The 18,233-nt window shown below is 41.8% G+C and overlaps 1 protein-coding gene across 1 annotated transcript in view; it reads left to right on the top strand.

Annotated features, from left to right (window-relative positions):
• RHOJ (ras homolog family member J) overlaps positions 1–18,233 on the top strand; it is an 89,127-nt gene that overhangs the window by 53,125 nt on the left and 17,769 nt on the right. Inside the window, exon 2 of the mRNA XM_032245912.1 lies at positions 13,642–13,700. Within this exon, the coding sequence (XP_032101803.1) occupies positions 13,642–13,700 (59 nt within the window). The remainder of the gene's footprint in view (positions 1–13,641; positions 13,701–18,233) is intronic.

The raw sequence follows: 18,233 nt of genomic DNA, 5'->3' as shown, positions 1-18,233 counted from the left end.
TTAAGAAGCCGTGCTAGCTGGGAGCGGTGGCTCACACCTGTAATCTCGGCACTTTGGGAGGCTGAGGCAGGCGGATCGTGAGGTCAGAAATTCAAGATCAGCCTGGCCAATATGGTGAAATCTCATCTCTACTAAAAATACAAAAACTAGCCAGGTGTGGCGGCACACACCTGTAGTCCCAGCTATTTTGGGAGGCTGAGGCAAGAGAATCGCTTGAACCCGGTAGACAGAGGTTGCAGTAAGCCGAGATCACGTCACTGCACTCCAGCCTGGGCAACAGGGCGCCCCTCAAAAAAAAAAAAAAAAAAAAAAAAAAGAAGAAGCAGCACTGCAACAGTTCAAGATCTGAATCCCCTCTGGTGTCTTTATCTTTCAGGTGAGATCCAAATAGTTTATGAGTACTTTTGGCTGCAGGTGCTGTGTGTTTCCTGGTATGTGAAGCCACCATGTGAATGTACACATGGTCCTCACTTATATTTCAGTTGCATTTTTTTTAATGCCTTCAAATGCACAGAAACTCTAGTGAATTAATTGTACCTTACCTAAAACCGGACAGAAAAGCATTAGCAAAGCCAATTCAAATCCTCAGATTGCTAATCCAGTGACCCAACTGACCCCAGGAGCAAAAAATCACACAGGATATCTTCCTATTGTCGAGTGACAACACATGCCACAGGTTCTGACAGGACTCAACAGTAAGTGCAGCCCTTCACCAACTTTGCAGCTCTCCTTAAGACGACTAGCTAGCCAGGCACTTTATGCTGCTGATAAGCATCCCCAAAATTATATTTTTAGATGCTTTGAGGGAAAACAATTAGGAAAAGTATGTGAACAAGGACAGAGAAGTGGTAGACTTTACCACATACAAACTCTGAGAACGTACTTAATAATAAAGGCAGCAGTGAAAGATGGTCTTAGATATATTTATTGCAGAAAGGATCCAAACACTGTTTTGTCTCAAATGATCATATATATAATCCTCCTCTGATCATAATTAACCATCAAATGTCAATCAGCAGATATGAATATTTCTTGACAGATGTTAAGAAATAAAAAATAAGGTTACCTTATTTTTATTTGAAAAGAACCTATGTTTGTTACCTAAAAAGAATCCATATTCTGGCTGCAGATATTAGACAAAGATAAATGAAATAAATAAAGGGAAAAAACACAAATACATAAAATTTTAGGACTGAATAACAGAGACAGGCAAGTAAATATAATCTTAGGACGACAAGCATACACCAAAGTAGAAAACAGAGAAACAGCTTAATATTCTCCAACTTACATTGTAATCGTCTGGAAAAGAAGTTATTGAGAGCAGAAACACATACTAAATATTCACTTGAGCCGGGCGCAGTGGCTCACACCTGTAATCCCAGCACTTTGGGAGGCCGAGGCAGGTGGATCACCTGAGTTCAAAACCAGCCTCACCGACAAGGTGAAACCCCATCTCTACTAAAAGCACAAAAATTAGCTGGGCATGGTGGCAGGCGCCTGTAATCCCAGCTCTTCAGGAGGCTGAGACAGGAGACAGGAGAAGTGCTGGAAGCCAGGAGGCAGAGGTTGCAGTGAGCCGAGATCGTGCCACTGCACTCCAGCCTGGCAACAAAGCAATACTCGGTATCAAAAAAAAAAAAAAAAAAATCACTTGGCTAGTTTATCTCACTATGCCTAGATATTGTAAATAAAGGGCTATATTTAGAACCAATTCACTATTGTTGTCTTTACAGCTCATATATTTCTTTCAGTTTACAACTAATACATTTTGGCAGATTCCCGCATTCTCAAATGCACACTATTTTCTTGGCACCTTTGGAAAGCAAGTGTAGGTAGAGCATTAGTGGTTCATCAGAGCCTTCTGAAAAAGATGAGTTGCTCTGCAATGCACAGTTTATAAACCTCCACTGCAGCAGACCTATTTATCACACGTTCTACTCGTAAAATTATAAGCTTGGTCCTACAGCCTAAAATAAATCTGGATAAGCCTAAGACAAAAGCTTCTGAGAGTCAGTCTAGGAAAAATGATAGAATTTAAGTGATGAGAGGTAACTTAAATGACATTTAATCCAATCTGTATATACATAAACAACAGCACAATAACCACGATTCCTGAGCACCCAAATACTAGTTTCTCTAACTGCTTTACACGTTCATGGTAGCAAAGAACGGAAAAATTAAGGTGTTTTCTGTGGTTACTTTACATATATATGTAGAACTTTATCTCTTGCTATCTGCACATTATGTCCTGAATATTTTACCACATTCCCCATTATTTTTTTTAAAAGGTTCCATCTTAAGGATGCTCTGTAACTGCTGAGGACCAATCTTTGATTGTTGAGTGTGTAAATCGTTTCCAACTGTTAGCTACTATAAACACTTTGATGATGAATGGGCTTACATACATAGATTGTTGTACACATGTACAGTTATTTCTTTTTGCCATAATTACCAAATGCCCTCTAATTATATCAACACTGCATTAGCTTTTGCTCTGTCATGGGGGATACACTGCAGAAATAAGATTGCCTAGTCAAATGTGAAAAAGATGTTTCATGTTTAGGCTTTCAATCTATGTAGCCAAATGGCTTTCCAAAAACAATTCAGCCATAATTTGCATTTTCTCCAGCAGTGTGAAGTGTCCCCATCTTTATGTACTCACCAGCACTGGGTATTTCTTCTCTTCATCATTACCAATTTGAATGACCCAAGGTTGTATCTCTGTTTAATTTAAATTGTGTTTACTACAATGTTAATTTGCCCTTTATTTTATTTATTGGTAAACTGTATATAAAGTTTCTTATTTTCTTTTGGGTTGATCCTTATTGATTAGAAACCTGTTTATGTATCAGAGATTTAATCTTCTTTGACCCTCATATATTGTAATCATTTTTCCCAGTATATTTACCTTTCTTTTTTTTTACTCCATCAATGACCTACTATACGTTTCTTTTTTAAAATTCAAATATAGCCATCTTTTTCTTTATAGATTTCATCATTTGCTTTTGTATTTTCAAAGTCTTTTTTATTTCCAAATAGTGACCAATTGGATAAATACATCATTGACTACAGTACTTCTTCTTTTCCCAGCAATTTGTAATGTCATTTATCATATACCAGAGCCTTACATATGTCACATAGGTACTGTGACAGAGAGAGAATCCTGTTTAATTTCAATGATTCTTGTGCTGGAGCCAAACTCCTTTAATTAGTAAAACCCTATAATACACATTAACATACATAGTATGCCATGTAATACATGTTAACATACACATTACGCCATTCTTTTTCATTATTAGCTATTCTCACCAGTTTAACTTTTCATATGGCCACTATAATCACTTTGCCATGTTTCCAACTGAAAAGTCCTGTTGAAATGACTTGAAACTTATTAAATTGGGAACGTCTGACATCTTCACACCACAAAGCTTTCCACCCAAGAACATAAGCTGTTTTTCTATTTGTTTTCTTTCATGTATCTCAGCAAAGTGATGTGCTTTTTTTTTTCATGAAGGTCTTGCACATCCCTGGACACTTTATAGTTTTTATTGTGATTGTGAAAAATATCTTTTCCATCACATTTTCCAGCTAGGCATAGCTGGCCTCTAACAGAATCTTAGAAGCCTAATAATTTTTGAAAGCTATTGACAAGAATGTACTATACTACTTTTATCATCACTTATAACTCGGGCACTCTTCCCAAAGTCTTACTTAAAAACAACTCCCCTGTCTTCTGTAGCTAATGGCAGGCTGGCCTGGCTTCAGTTAGACTCTCAGACATCTTGCCAGTGGTCCTGCCCTGCTGGCCTTGAATCGAGTAGCCTGGGAAAGCGGAAGAGAGTCCCAAGCACAGATTCTACCTAGCAGAGTCACATGTCCATGGCATCCCCTCACAGCAGGTGAGTCAGTTCTAATGTCATTACTGGTGACCCATCCTGTCATTAAGTGTCCAGAAAAGCTCATTAATGACCCTTTGGGAAATGCCAAAGACTCATCAAGAGAAAATAGATGCCTCCATGAAAACCTTCAGTTTTGTTGGAGTATAATGCATAATGCATTTTTCATTCACTCAGCCAATATTTGTGGAGCTACATGCCCAGCCTATGTTAGACCCTGGGACATGAGAACAAACAATACACTGCTTCTTATGACATGGATAAGTAAACGCAAAATAGGCTTAAGATATTTGAGGGGCATCAGAGACACATTATGGAAGTAAGTTTTCCAGCTTGTGGGAGTTTCCCAGGCTAATGAGTATGGAGAAAGCATTCCAAAATTTCTTTTCCAGAATTCCAGAGGGAAGAATTTAGGCAAAGACATCACAAGTACAACAGATTGCAAGAAGTTTGGGTTGTAGGAGGGTAAAACATAAAAGAGAGCTGGGAAGGTAAGCGGGGACCAGATTGCAAAGACTTTGAAAGTTCTTAGATGGTATTTGAATGTTACCTTGGAGATAATTGGGAGCTACAGCTGCATCACCTCTGGTTGCAGTGAGGAAAAGGACAGACAGAAGATGGAGCCTGGAAAATGGGACGCTGACTAGAAAATTTTTGCAAGTGACAAGGTGGGGCTGGGATGTTAATGGGGACAGCTAAGAGGATGGTAAGGAAGAGTCAGATTCTAAAGATAATCAGAAGGTAGAATTGGCAGGATGTGGAGATCAAATAAATGCTGAAGAAGAAAGAGTGAGGTCAAGCAAGACTGAAACTCCAGGATGTGAATGTCTTGGAATTGTGGCTCTGTCTTTGGTTTGGCTTCATCTCAGAGTCCTGGAACTAAGCAAATTCCTCTCCCTTCTCTTCCTCCTTCTCCTCTCCTCCTTCTCCAACATCAAACATACTGAAAAGGGCAGACCTTTCCCTAAATATCCAGCTCACCCCAGAAATAGGGCAACTTTATTCCAGGAAGCTCTGTTCCCAGAAGTAATGTTAATTCAGAAGCCATTTGCCCAGTGATACCACCTTACGTTTGTGTAAGCTTTGGTGTACAAAACCTTTATATAAACCTCATTGTGCCAATAAGAAAATCGAGGCTTAGGGAAGTTGCAGCTTGTTCAAGTTTCAAGAGTTTGTTCACAGTGGGTCTAAGGGCTCCAACCAATTCCTCTGCTTTAAAATCCAGGGAGGTTACAAACTGGTACAACTGGCCACATGTGGTGGCTCACTCCTGTAATCCAAGAACTTTGGGAGGCTCAGGAGGGCAGATCACTTGAGACCAGAAGTTTCAGACCAGGCTGGCCAATGTGGCGAAACCCCATCTCTACTGAAAAAAAAATACAAAAAAATTAGTCAGGCATAGTGGTGCATGCCTGTAGTCCCAGCTACTCAGGAGGCTGAGGCAGGAGAATCACTTAAACCTGGGAGGTAGAGGCTGCAGTGAGTCGAGATCATGCCACTGCACCCCAGCCTGAGCAACAGAGCAAGACTCTGCCTCAAAAACAACAACAACAAATTGGCACAACTGTAAACCAAATCACTAGTCACAATAGGCATACCTAAAGGAGAAAAGAAATAAGACCAAGGCTGCAAGTGCATGGCACTTGTATGTTACCCCGTTCAAATGGGACTCTCATTAATGGAGGATGAATATACAGACCTAAGGAAAGAAAGCCCTCAGCTCAAAACCCTAACATATTCTCAGGAAACCTCTTTGATTTTCTGTTCAATCTTTGTTCTACGAAAACAGGACCTCATGCCAGCACATCGAATAAGGGACTTGCCTGACCAACTTCCATTTCACATGCACACACAGCCTGCAGCTCAGGTGACAAGAGGCACTCTTTGCAAAGAAGGGAAACAAGGGAGCTGGCTGAGGCAAGCTAGAGTTGATGTGGGAGAAGAATTTCCAGCAGCATGAAGAAGAAGAATGAAACTCCACCAGGGAAGAACTCATCACCATTCATATTTATGTAAATTTATTATTTCTAGTTTCATATAAACTGCTAACTTATTTTGATTTGAAGAGAATTTCAACCCTGATGCTTGTGAGTTTGCTCCTTATAAAAGGTACATGAACGTCTGTAAGCCTTCAAACAGGTCAAAAAAGCACAAAGGCAGCCTGCAGGAGCAGATGCTGGAGCTAAGTGAGTCACTGTCCAGAAAGGATCATCAAGGCCACAGAAAAAGAAGAGGAGCAGGAGACAAGGCTCAGTTCAGATGAGAAAGGGCAGTGGAAGCGGCTGAAGATCTTCGGTCCGCATGATGAGGGTCGGAAGTGCAAATGCTCATCTACATTCTCCGTGCCTTGCAGCCTTCTCTACATATATGTGATGATCATCATTGACTTTGGATCATTTCTTATGCCCCATTAGAGTACACACAATTAGTTCACTTTCCAGGTGAGACAAAGGCCCAGTGACTACTTCGTACCATTTCACCAAATGAGTAGCAACATGGACTCAAATTCAGGCATTGGGAGGGGGGCGAGGGTTGAAAAATTACCTAATGAATACAATGTTCATTATCTGGGCAATGGGTACACTCTAGAAGCCCAGGCCCCATCAGTACGCAATACACCTATGTAACAAACATGCACATGAACCCCTGAACCTAAAATTAATTTTTTAAATTCAGGCATTATAAAAAGGATTAGAAACTTGGACATAAGGCCAAAGGCATGCAATATGTCTTTCCAGTGTCATGCTATGCGGTGTTTAATACCCCTACCTTCAAGGATTAATTAATTATCCAAAGGAAGTACTCTCATTTCGCTCTGCTATTAATTAGAAGCTTAGACTTTATGAAGTTACATGTTAACCTGTAAATCTTAGTGAGTAGAGATGTAAATAATTCCCATTTGGTGGAAAAGACATCAAAAGTTATCTTTTCTATAGGATAATAACCAGTTTTCTGTTGAACCTAACCACCTATACTAACATTGTCTTTTTTTTCTTTTTTATTTTATTTTGAGACAGAGCCTCACTCTGTTACCCAGGGTCTGAACTGAAGTGCCACAAACACGGCTCACTGTAGCTTTGATCTCCTGGAATCAAGCCATCCTCCCACCTCAGCCTCCTAGTAGCTAGGGCTGATGCACATCACCATGCCTGGCTAATTTTTTTTAATGTTTTGCAGAGACAGGGTATCACTTTGTTTCCCAGGCTGGTCTCAAACTCCTCAGCTTAAGCAATCCTCCTGCCTCAGCCTCCCAAAGTGCTGAGAGCAGTGGCATGAGCCACTGCACCTGGCCTAACATTGCTTTTTAAATATATAAACACCTACTTATTCAAAAATGCTCTCTGAACAAGATTTACCATCTTATTGGTTCACTCACAAATGAGTTAATAAATCTTTGACATGTGCTCATCCTGTACTCACATGAAAGCTGTGCTTTTAACTTTCTGAAAATTATATTTCTTGCTATATCCAGAATCTCATGTTTCTTCCTCCAAAATAGCACTTTTATGCTACTACATACATCACATAGTCAGGTGTGCCTCATTCTACCTGGCAAATACAGTAGACTAGACTGTATAGTAATGCAGATAGCTGGTTATGTACTAGCAACTGAACAGCACTTGGAGGTGCCCCTGTAACTGACCTGACATTTCCAACATTTCTCTCAAGAGCCACCATATATTCAACGTACTGACTTCAGAAGACCACTCTTGGCAGCTGAGACAGCCAGCCCACCACCCAATGAGGAAGGGGCTTTGATAGTTTACAGGTCATGACCAACACTTCCTCATCCAGATTTACAAAACACAGTTTTGTGAGATAAGTGAAATGCTGAGGGAAGTAGACTGTAAGTTCTACCTGAGATATTTTCTGTCTGGGTGAAACTCAAGACAGCATGACTTAGATTTCATTAGCATCTCACACCAAGTCACAAAATTAACCACTCCAATTCACTGAAAGAAGAAACACAAGAAAGCAAAGAGTGTAATGGATTTGGGGAAGAGGACCTTCATTTTACATACTTAACAGGTCACTGACAACTTTTCACACTTTATTGAGAGAACCATCTGAGCCATTAGCAGGTCATTTGACCTACTCTCTTTAAAACCTCTCTAAGCTCAGAAAACAACACTAATAGCTCCAGGAACCGAAAGTGATCTGAGATTTTAGTCTGACCACTGTCTGCCAGGCAGATTTGCTGGCTATAGGCAATTCCCAGCAGTTCGAATCTTGCCAGGAGCTTCAGGCTGCCCCTCTGCACATTTTGAAGAACTTTCTTCAACCCCTGGTGCTCTATTTCCGTACTGTGTATTCAGCATCTATTATGTATGCCAAGAACCAGCTGTGTACTCTGGGGTATACTGGACATGGAGATTCTACCCTCAAGGATCTTCCCGTCCAGTGGGGAATATCAGACAGATCTAAACAGCTACGGAGTAGAAAATGACTAGTAATTCACAAATATTAAGATTCTACCATGTGCCAGTTACTGTACATTGAGTATTCAGCGGCAAGCAAGGCAGGCTAGTCCTTGTCCTTAGAATGGGTTCAATAAGTATTTGCTACAAGAGGAAAAATAACAGTTGCTCGCACCCTCCATACGCTAGGCTATGTACCAGGCATTTTCTCATTTAATTTCCTCCTCACAAGAACTTTCTTTGGTAGGTGATGTTATCCCCATTTTTAGTAGATAAGGAAAAAGGGGCTCAGAGATGGTAGGTGACTTTCTCAAGGTCGTTACAGTCATGAATAGCAAAGATAGGATTCAAATACAGAACTATCTGACTTGAAAGATCCTGCTCCTTGAACCTCGTTACATTTACTAACAGCATTTTATGGCAATACCTTCCTTCAGCGCAGGTGTGACTGACTCATTTCCAAATTGAGAAGCCTCATGGGACACAGGCTGATGAGCAATAAGGCATCCACTACTAGTCCAAGACAAGGACTCGCAAAGTCATGACCCGTATAACCTGCAATGTTTGATTAACGCTTGATCTATCTCTGGCTGTCCCTTGATGTCCTCTGGCATAAACTGTGAGATCTACTTATCTTCCTTCTGATAGAATGAGAGAATAAAAAGCAGAGAAGAGGAAATGAAAAGTTAAGGGCGGCCGGGTACGGTGGCTCACATGTGTAATCCCAGCACTTTGGGAGGCCGAGGCAGGTGGATCACGAGGTCAGGAAATCGAGACCAGCCTGGCTAACACAGTGAAACCCCATCTCTACTAAAAAATTCAAAAATTAGCCGGGAGTGGTGGCACACGCCTGTAGTTTCAGCTACTTGGGAGGCTGAGGCAGGCGAATCACTTGAACCCAAGAGGCAGAGGTTGCAGTGAGCTGAGATCGCACCACTGCACTCCAGCCTGGCAACAGAGCGAGGCTCCATCTCAAAAAAAAAAGTTGCTGGGCGCAATGGCTCACTCCTGTAATCCCAGCACTTTGGGAGGCTGAGGTGGGCAGATCACCTAAGGTCAAGAGTTCAAGACCAGCCTGACCAACATGGAGAAACTCTGTCTCTACTAAAAATACAAAATTAGCCAGCATGGTGGCACATGCCTGTAATTCCAGCTACTCGGGAGGCTGCGGCAGGAGAATTGCTTGAACCTGGGAGGTGGATGGTGCAGTGAGCCAAGATCATGCCATTGTACTCCACCCTGGGCGTCAAGAGTGAAACTCCATCTCAAAAAAAAAAAAAAAAAAGAGCACAAGCTTTGCCCCGTTTTTAGGATTCCTCCAGCAGGAGTGGCCCCACACGCAGACAGACTACACAGCCACTACACGCAAAGCTGAACATCCAACATGGCTCCCACACCCAAAATGGCATCCTCCCTTCCCCTACCATTCTGCCTTAACTCGAGGAAATTATTTTAAGTCCTTCTCTTTTACTCGTTTTGAGGAAAAGGGTAATTCAGGTCTTCATAGCTTAGCAAAGCCATCATAATGAAGCCTAAGTTAGTGAGCCAGGGCAGCCCCGCCCTGTGTTCCCACCTTCTTGGCATCATCTTCCCCAGTGCACCCTGGGCAGCTCCAGACCACAGCTGTTCCTCTCCCCGTGCACCCTGGGTAGCTCCTGGCCATTCTCAGGAACTGAGCTCAGACACCTCCTTCTCCAGAAACCCCTTCTTTTGTTAATTCCAACTTTCATTTTAGATTCAGGGAGTACATTTGTAGGTTTGTTCCACAGGTATCTTGCATGATGCTGAGGTTTGGAGTATGATTGATCCCACCACCCAGGTAGTAAACATAGCACTCAATAGTTTTCAACCCATGCTTTCCTTTCTCCCCTCTAGTAGCTCCCACTGTCTACTGTTGCCATCTTTGTGTCCATGAGCACCCAATCTTCCGCTACCACTTATGAGAACAAGCAGTATTTGGTTTTCTATATCTGACTTAATTAGCTTACGATAATGGCCTTCAGGGACATCCATGTTGCTACAAAGAACATGATTTTATTCTTTGCATGGCTCCACAGTATTCCATGAGGTATATGCACCAGGCTTTCTTTATCCAGTCCACCCTGGATGGACACCTAGATTGATTTCATGTCTTTGCTATTGTGAATAGTGTTACAAGGAACATAACAAGTGCATGTGTCTTTTTGGGAGAACAGGGATTTTTTGGTTTTGGGGTTTAATATACAGGCCCAGCAATGGGATTGCTAGGTCAAATGGTAGTTCCAACTTTGAGAAATATCCAAACTGCCTTCCACAATGGCTGAACTAATTTACACTTCTACCAGCAGTGTAGAAGCTCTCCCTTTTCTCCACAGTCTGACCAGCATCTGTTGTTTTTTGACTTTTTAATAATAGTCATTCTGGCTGGTGTGAAATGGTGCCTTACTGTAGTTTTGATTTGCATTCCTCTGATGATTAGTGATATGGAACATTTTTTTATAAACCTGTTTTTGGCCACTTGTATGTCTTCTTTTGAGAAGTATCTGTTCATGTCTTTTGCCCATGTTTAAGGGGTTTTTTGGGTTTTGCTTGTTGAATTCAATTCCTTATAGATTCTGAGCTAGTTTTTCTGGTTTACTTTGGAATGCCCTTAACCAAGAGGAGGGGTCCATTCAGTCAGTTGTGGGGGCTTAGAATTTTATTTTTGGTTTATAGTAGTTTGATAAGAATGCTGTTGAATCTGTAGATTGCTTTGGGCAGTATGGACATTCTAACAATATTGATTCTTCCAATCCGTGAGCATGGAATGTTTTTCCATTTGTTCGTGTCATCTATAATTTCTTCCAGCAGTGTTTTATAGTTCCCCTTGTAGATGTAGGTATTTTATTTTTGTGTGGCTATCGTAAATGGGATTGTGTTCTTGATTTGGCTCTCAGCTTGAATGTTATTGGTATATAGAAATACTACAGATTTTTGTACATTGATTTTTGTATGCTGAACCTTTACTGAAGTCATTCATCAGTTCTATGAGCCTTTTGGCAGAGTCTTTGTGGTTTTCTAGATATAGAATCATTATCAGCAAAGAAGGATAGTTTGACTTCCTCTTTTCATATTTGGCTCAGAAAGCCTTTTCTGATCCAGCTCCAGCAGCGTGTGTGCAGACATGTGCACAGCCAGCAGCGCCCCTGCTGCATGACCCTATAACCCTTATACCGCCCCTGCCACGGCTCATGCTACACTGCACAATGCCCATGCTTTGCCAGGAAACCACTTGTCTCCATGCTCTGCGGCAGGAGGAATTGTAGCTGGTCTTCCTACTCCCACCATTGAGTTCAGTCCAGGAACCCAGCAGACTCGAGAAAAAAAGGACAGAGAAAAGAGAAAGCTTTGCCCAGACCCTCCGCCCACCACCTCACCTTCCTTTGGTCACTTCAGGCCTGGTGAAATTCCCAGAGATCAAAGCTGCCAAAGGAGAAAAGGGTGAGGCCTGAGGAAAAACAGACGGGAGAGAATGACTGAGAAAACAAGGAATATCTGAGCGGGCGCTCCAGCGCTCCAGTAACAAAGGTCAGAGCCATTGCTTAGCAATATTTGTAGTGCCCAGTGGGGCAGTGAGGATGACTCAGCTTCTAGGGCTCACTCCACAGATGGCCCTGGGCTTGTATGTCATGGGACAGTCTAAGGGGTCTCTGGAACAGCTGCCCATGACCTGCATGTGCTGGGCTCGCTCGAGGCGCCATGCTGTAATCGCTGGATGTCTCCCTTCATGCCTAATCCATGACAAGTCAATGAACTGGTAATTAAAGAAACCATTTGGGCAGATTTCAGGAACATCTGACTGGTCTCCCTTTTGCCGTTGTGCATGAAGAGGAAAAATTAAACAGGATGAGAGCTCTGGGTCACACAGCCTTACCTCCATTTCTGTTACTAACCTGACTTGTGAAAGGAAGTGAAACCGTTTAAATGCCCTTCTTCTGTCAGCATGGTAACCAGGGGTGGATGGAGCTGGAGTCACCATTTAACAATACACTTTTAACAGCTCATGTGAGTGGCTGCAGCCATGCTATCAAGCTAAACACATGTTGATCTGAGGAGATTAGAAAAATAGTTCCCAGTGTCTGGGGGTGTAGTGCTTTTAAACAGGTGCTTTGTGTTTCAAAGAACAAACCATTAAGAAGTTCTTTGTATACATGTAGCCCATGAACCTGAAAAGAAGTAAAAGTAAAATCAATAAGGAGTCAGCAACCCTAAGCAGCAGGCTAGAGGATTTGGCCATTAGAGATACGGTTATAAAAGATTGCTATTCAGTTTATCTTTCATTTCGTGCACAGCTAATGATAGGAGGAATCAAAAATCATCTTCACATTGAATTTGCACATTTTTTAATCAATAAGAGAAAAAACTTACACTTTTCTCCATATTTTATTTCCTTTTTCCAAAAAGAGATTGAATTTTTTTTTTTTTTTTTGGAAATTTAAATGCGCTCTTCCCATTCACGAAAAGAATTATATTACTACTGCATTCCATCTGTTCAATCACAGTTTAGTTTCAAGTTGAGAGTTTCATTTCCAGGCATGGACAGAGTAGTTGCCGTCCCTGTTTTGCTCCTCATTTTCAGGGCACAATTCCTTGGCAAAGCCATAGGCTACTGAGTAAGTCAAACTCACTACTTTTCACCCTCGAAACGCCCTTTACATATGTGAGACTGAACACATACAACATGTTCCACAACTAAAGTTCAAAATCATAATGAAATGAATCAACTGTGTTCAAGCATAGGAATATCTAATTTTAAAAAAACTTTTCAAAATGAATGCTAAACCCTTCCATTTAATTATTTGCCTTGCTTTATAAACTATAAAAATATCTATTAGCAAGTGTGATCATATTCTTTGTTTTTAGGGTTTTGTAAATATTTCAGAGACAGATAAAAGCAGAGAGATTTCTAATAGACAAGCTGTTTACACAATTCTGTGCCCTGAAAGGTATCTCCAACCAAAGAAAAGAAGGCGATCACCTAAGGAAAAAGGGGTCCAGCATTCTTTTTCATCAGAATGCTTGGTATTCCAGAGGCAAATAAGGATCAGTGGGCAGACCACAGAGTGTCCTGGTGGCACCAGTAATATTCATCTCTGTTGTGAAATTTGGACTTGGCTCAGACCATCTGCCATCACTGCAGCCCAAGGTTACCTTTCATTTGGAAATTATGCTGTCAACTTTGTTTAGAATATGCCCGGGCATGGCATATGCTTCTCCTTGCTGCCCAAGGAGATGCTGGCATGGAAAACATGTGAAGGCTCCTGATTGAAACCTGTGTTTACAGACTTTCCTCTTCTCTTCTCCCCTAGTTACTGTGACAGTGGGAGGCAAGCAACACCTGCTCGGACTGTATGACACCGCAGGACAGGTACATTTTTATTATCCTTGATTCATTGGAGCGGGGTGGTGTAGGGGAGAAAAAGGTCCGTTTGGTTAGGCAGGCGGGACTCATAGCACAGATATTACCCATTCTGATCATTTGGGGCCAATCTGTTGTCTGCCTAAATGACAACCAAAAGCACATTCTCAATATCTTAAAAATACTTAAAACTATGAAAATCTAAATTGGTACATTATTCAAGGTATTGACAGCTAAATAATGATTCATTCATTGACTGATGACTGTCAAAAACCAAAATAACACATTTGTGACCAAGAGTTTCCATTTCTTTCTGTGAAAACCATTCCAGATCCAGGATTCATAGGTCAATTTCATAATGTTTAGTTACACCCATTTTTTTTCAGGTTGTTTTCTTTGCCTGCCCTTTATTTGAATTGCCTAATGAACTGCGAAAAGGCCCAAAAAGAGATTGGTGGGAGTGAGGGGAGGAGATAGGGAGAGGATGGATTGAATGTTGGAAGGAAGAAAAGCCAGGATCCTAGAGGTTTTCCAAAAGTGAGAGTCAACCCTGAATAACTGGGGGTTGACTCTAAATTCCCTAAGATTCTTGAAATAGTCTCACTTTGTCAGAAATGTTTCTTCAAGTTGGAGAAACTAGCCCACCAATAATGCAAGATAATGGGCTAAAATCCTCAACATTTAATCCATTGGCACAGGCTCTCTTTGGGTGAAAATGCTGCCTTTCTGTCTTTCCCAGCATCTCACACATCGCTACAAAGTTCCTAATGTTCTAATATTCTAATCCAGTTGGTGGATTAGTAGAGGGGAAGTAGTTAAGCAACTGATGGCCGTGGCCCAATTTCTTGGATAGAGCTTTTGTTACCATATGTCTTGGGTCATTTATTTAGGTCAAAATCAGCAGGTTGTTCAGTCTGTCCAAATTCATACATCCTTTGGAGTGAACATTTTACCATGCTATTTCTCAGTGTGAGTTTCCAGGTAATTGTTATAGTGACGCATTCATCTAAGCCTTTTTTTTTTTTTTTTACAAGTATCTGAATATATATCATTTTGCTCAACTTGAAAGCTCTTCACAAGAATACAAATAGATGGAATTCTCTTTGGGGATTTCTGTGAAAATGTGTGGGGACCCCTGCATAAACCTATGTGGAACATCAAAGACTGCTGTTGGCCAGGCTAGGGTGCAGAACATAGCCTGGTCAACACCAGCCTGGTACTGGAAACTCTAGCACCAGACTCAAAGCTTCTAAGAGCATGCAGGTTCCCCTCATTGACAGATGCCTGTTCTGGTAAGCTACCACCAGGAACTGGGAGTGGAAGAGACCTCTCACGTCAATAGCAAGACAGATGACTAAGAAAGGAGGCCCCCCACGTGCTCAAATGAAAAAATCTGTTTGCTCCTCTAATCTAAGATACAAGGGCCTCAGGATAGATCATACCCCCAACAGAAAGCTTTCCAGCAAGAAGGGTGTACCACTTTGGAGGCTGAAGTTGCCTACTCCAACTCAATCACACAATCATTGGGTGTCCCCATTCATCAGGAACTCACAGCCTGAAATAAACAGGAGTTTGTACCCTCCTCCCCCCAAGTCAAATTTTACGAACATAATCCGGTTTGAAAAGTTCAAATATGGCAGTGATTATTTCATGACTCTGAAACCTTTCTCTGGTCCCTCTGGCTTCAGAAAATGTCTCTCTATCGCTGTTGTCCAGTCAGTTCTCCCGTCTTCTGCAGCAATCCAACAAATATTGCCTCCTGTGCCTTAAGTGCCCAAGAACAACATCCACAGGCTCCTGATTAATCTTAAATCCAATAAAACTCTTTAAAAGCTCTTATGGAGTATAATTATTTTTTTCCCACTGTTCTGTCCTTTAAAAATGTTTAAATAATACTAGTATAAGACTTGAAGCTGTAAGACATTGTAAAAATATCTTTAAATTCCACATCAAAGCAAACAGAATGGCCTAAACCTGTGACACAGAAGTGATGAAGACTAACAAAATACAACAACAAATAGGTTACAAGATATTTTTTCAACTCTCACTTGAATGCTTTCTATTCGGAGGTAGACAAGGCTCAAAAAGGAACCATAAAGCATGGGGAAAAGGAATCAGAACATATCTTAAGGTTCCTTCTAGGCCTAAAATTCTATAACGATGGATACCTTTCGCAGGTAATCTCAAGAAAGCCTGATAGAACTGGAGTAATTAGGCAAAAGGATTTGAGGCTAGACCCACAGGAGACTTTTCAACAATAGAAGATGTTAAAGAATGGGAATGTGTCACACTATAGGACCACCTATAATTCATTTTCTAGAACAGTGATTCTGGAACTGGAGTATGTGTCAGAATCACCTGTAGGCCTTGTCAAAACTCAGCTACTGGGCCCCACTCCAAGAATTTTTGCTTCTACAGGTCTCGTTTGAGACCCAAGAGTTTGCATTTCCTTTTTTTTCTTTTTTTTTTTTTTTTTTTTTTTGAGACAGGGTTTTGCTCCCATCACCCAGGCTGGAGTGCAATGGCACAATCTTGGCTCACTGCAACCTCCGCCTCCTGAGTTTAAACCTCCCAAGTAACTGGGTTTACAGGCACCCACCACCACATCCAGCTAATTTTTATGTTTTTTTGTAGAGATGGGGTTTCACCGTGTTGCCCAGGCTGGTTTTGAAACCCCGACGTCAGGTGATTCACCCACCTCAGCCTCGAAAAGTGTTGGGATTACAGTCATGAGCCACTGCCTCCAGCCCAAGAGTTTGTATTTCTAACAGGTTCTCTGGCGATGATGCTGCTGGTCCCCTAGCATCACTGTGCTAGAACATTGCCACTCAAAGTGTGGTCCACCAACCAGTGGTGTCAGCATCACCAGGGAGCATATTAGAACGGCAGAATCTCAAGGCCTATCCCTAGCCTACTGAATTTGAAAATTCATTTTAAGAAGATCTCCAAATCACTAGAATGCACATTAAATTTTGAGAAGCACTACCCTAAACATTTCTGGTGGTTGAGGCATCATTCTGAAAGTTAGAAGATGCAATGGAAAGTAACCATTACTGAAATTTATTCCCAGAGTTCTGCAATTCAGCTATTAAGACTTTGTAACAAATTTAATTTGGAAGCAGTGTCTCAAAATGTCCATTCCCAGTCCTAGGTAGAATAATCTCTTCTCAGTTATATTCTACTAACTGAGAAGAGGCGGCACATACTAAATGTGCTGTATAGCTAAAGAACTTCTATAATTCAAAAATACTCATTTGGTCAATTATTAACAATGAAAGACAGATGATTTCAAAACCAATCGATTAATCCCTGAACCAAAAAAAGGAAATGTCTCTGAATCCAGCTATAGAGTCCATCTTGCTTGAATAATTAGATTTTTGTGCATGAATAAACCAAGGAGCAGTGCCTCACATCTTTGTCTTGAACTAACTGAAGCAAATGTGTTCTGAGAGGTAAAGTGATAGGAACTCATTATCTCAACTCTCAATATCACTGCTAAACAAAATCATTTGACCTGCTTTCCCTCTACTTTGAGGCACCTAGTCTGCCTCAGACCTGGCTGCAGCCCCACGAGCCCTGGCCTGAGACACTCCTGCCCCTCCACAATTCAGCCAAGCATGTGCTAAAGAGAGTTTATAATGAAGTCACTTGCATACGCTGTCAACACGCGGCAGCTGCAATTAAACATTAGCTCCCTCCCCAAAACCCTGAAACAAACTAACATTTGGACTTGGAGTGGAGTCCTTTGAAGATAGGGTCTTCAGAACTCTGTTAGGTACAATTCCAAACATTACATTAGGCAATGAAATGAGGGATTTTTCTCAGGGTGAATGCATGTTACTCCTCAGTTCACACTAGGGAGGAAATGAGGCCAAGCAGGCCTGTGAGCCAAATCTATTTAGGCTGTGCCAACTCATCCTATACGAGACATGTCCCTAGTAGTGTGTTACTGAATGTTAAAGGGATTTCTAGCGCTCAGATCTTTGGCTCAGCTATGAACGAGTCGCAGAGCTGACTTTCCCATGATTACCTTGCAGGCCAGTTTGTTGACAGTGAATCGGGAGAGACCAAGTGGACAGCAGGGTGTTGGTTGGGTTGGGGATGCCACCGCCAACCCTGGTCATTCACCAGCTGAGCAACTTCAGGGTAGGAGAGGGCTCTTTCCCAGGTTACCGCTTATGGCCAGGGGTCCTCCTACCTCGCTGCAGGCCATTAGAGTGGAACCAGCCATTGTATTAGGACAAGGTTTTGCCTCCTTCTCTTGATGTGGCCTCACCTAGAAGGATGATGTGGGCAAAACCCTGTTCAGATTGCGGCCTCTCAGGCAAGACTCCAGGATGGGCATCTCTCAGAGACAACATCTGTGAAAACGGCAGTTAGCAGCACTGCCGGGGAGAAATGAGCATCTCCTGGTATCAGGGCCAGGTGCATCCTGGCCAGGCGCCTGGTTCTGTGGAAGGGTGAACCACCAGGTTCCCCACAGAATCAGGAACCATCTGCATGTGGCCAAGCACAGAATGGTATCTGTCACCGAGAAACCAG

The sequence above is a fragment of the Sapajus apella genome, unplaced genomic scaffold, assembly GCF_009761245.1.
Source record: "Sapajus apella isolate SASKATOON/1434 unplaced genomic scaffold, GSC_monkey_1.0 scaffold59, whole genome shotgun sequence".
NCBI lineage: Eukaryota > Metazoa > Chordata > Mammalia > Primates > Cebidae > Sapajus > Sapajus apella.
This window is presented reverse-complemented; position numbering and strand designations above follow the sequence as displayed.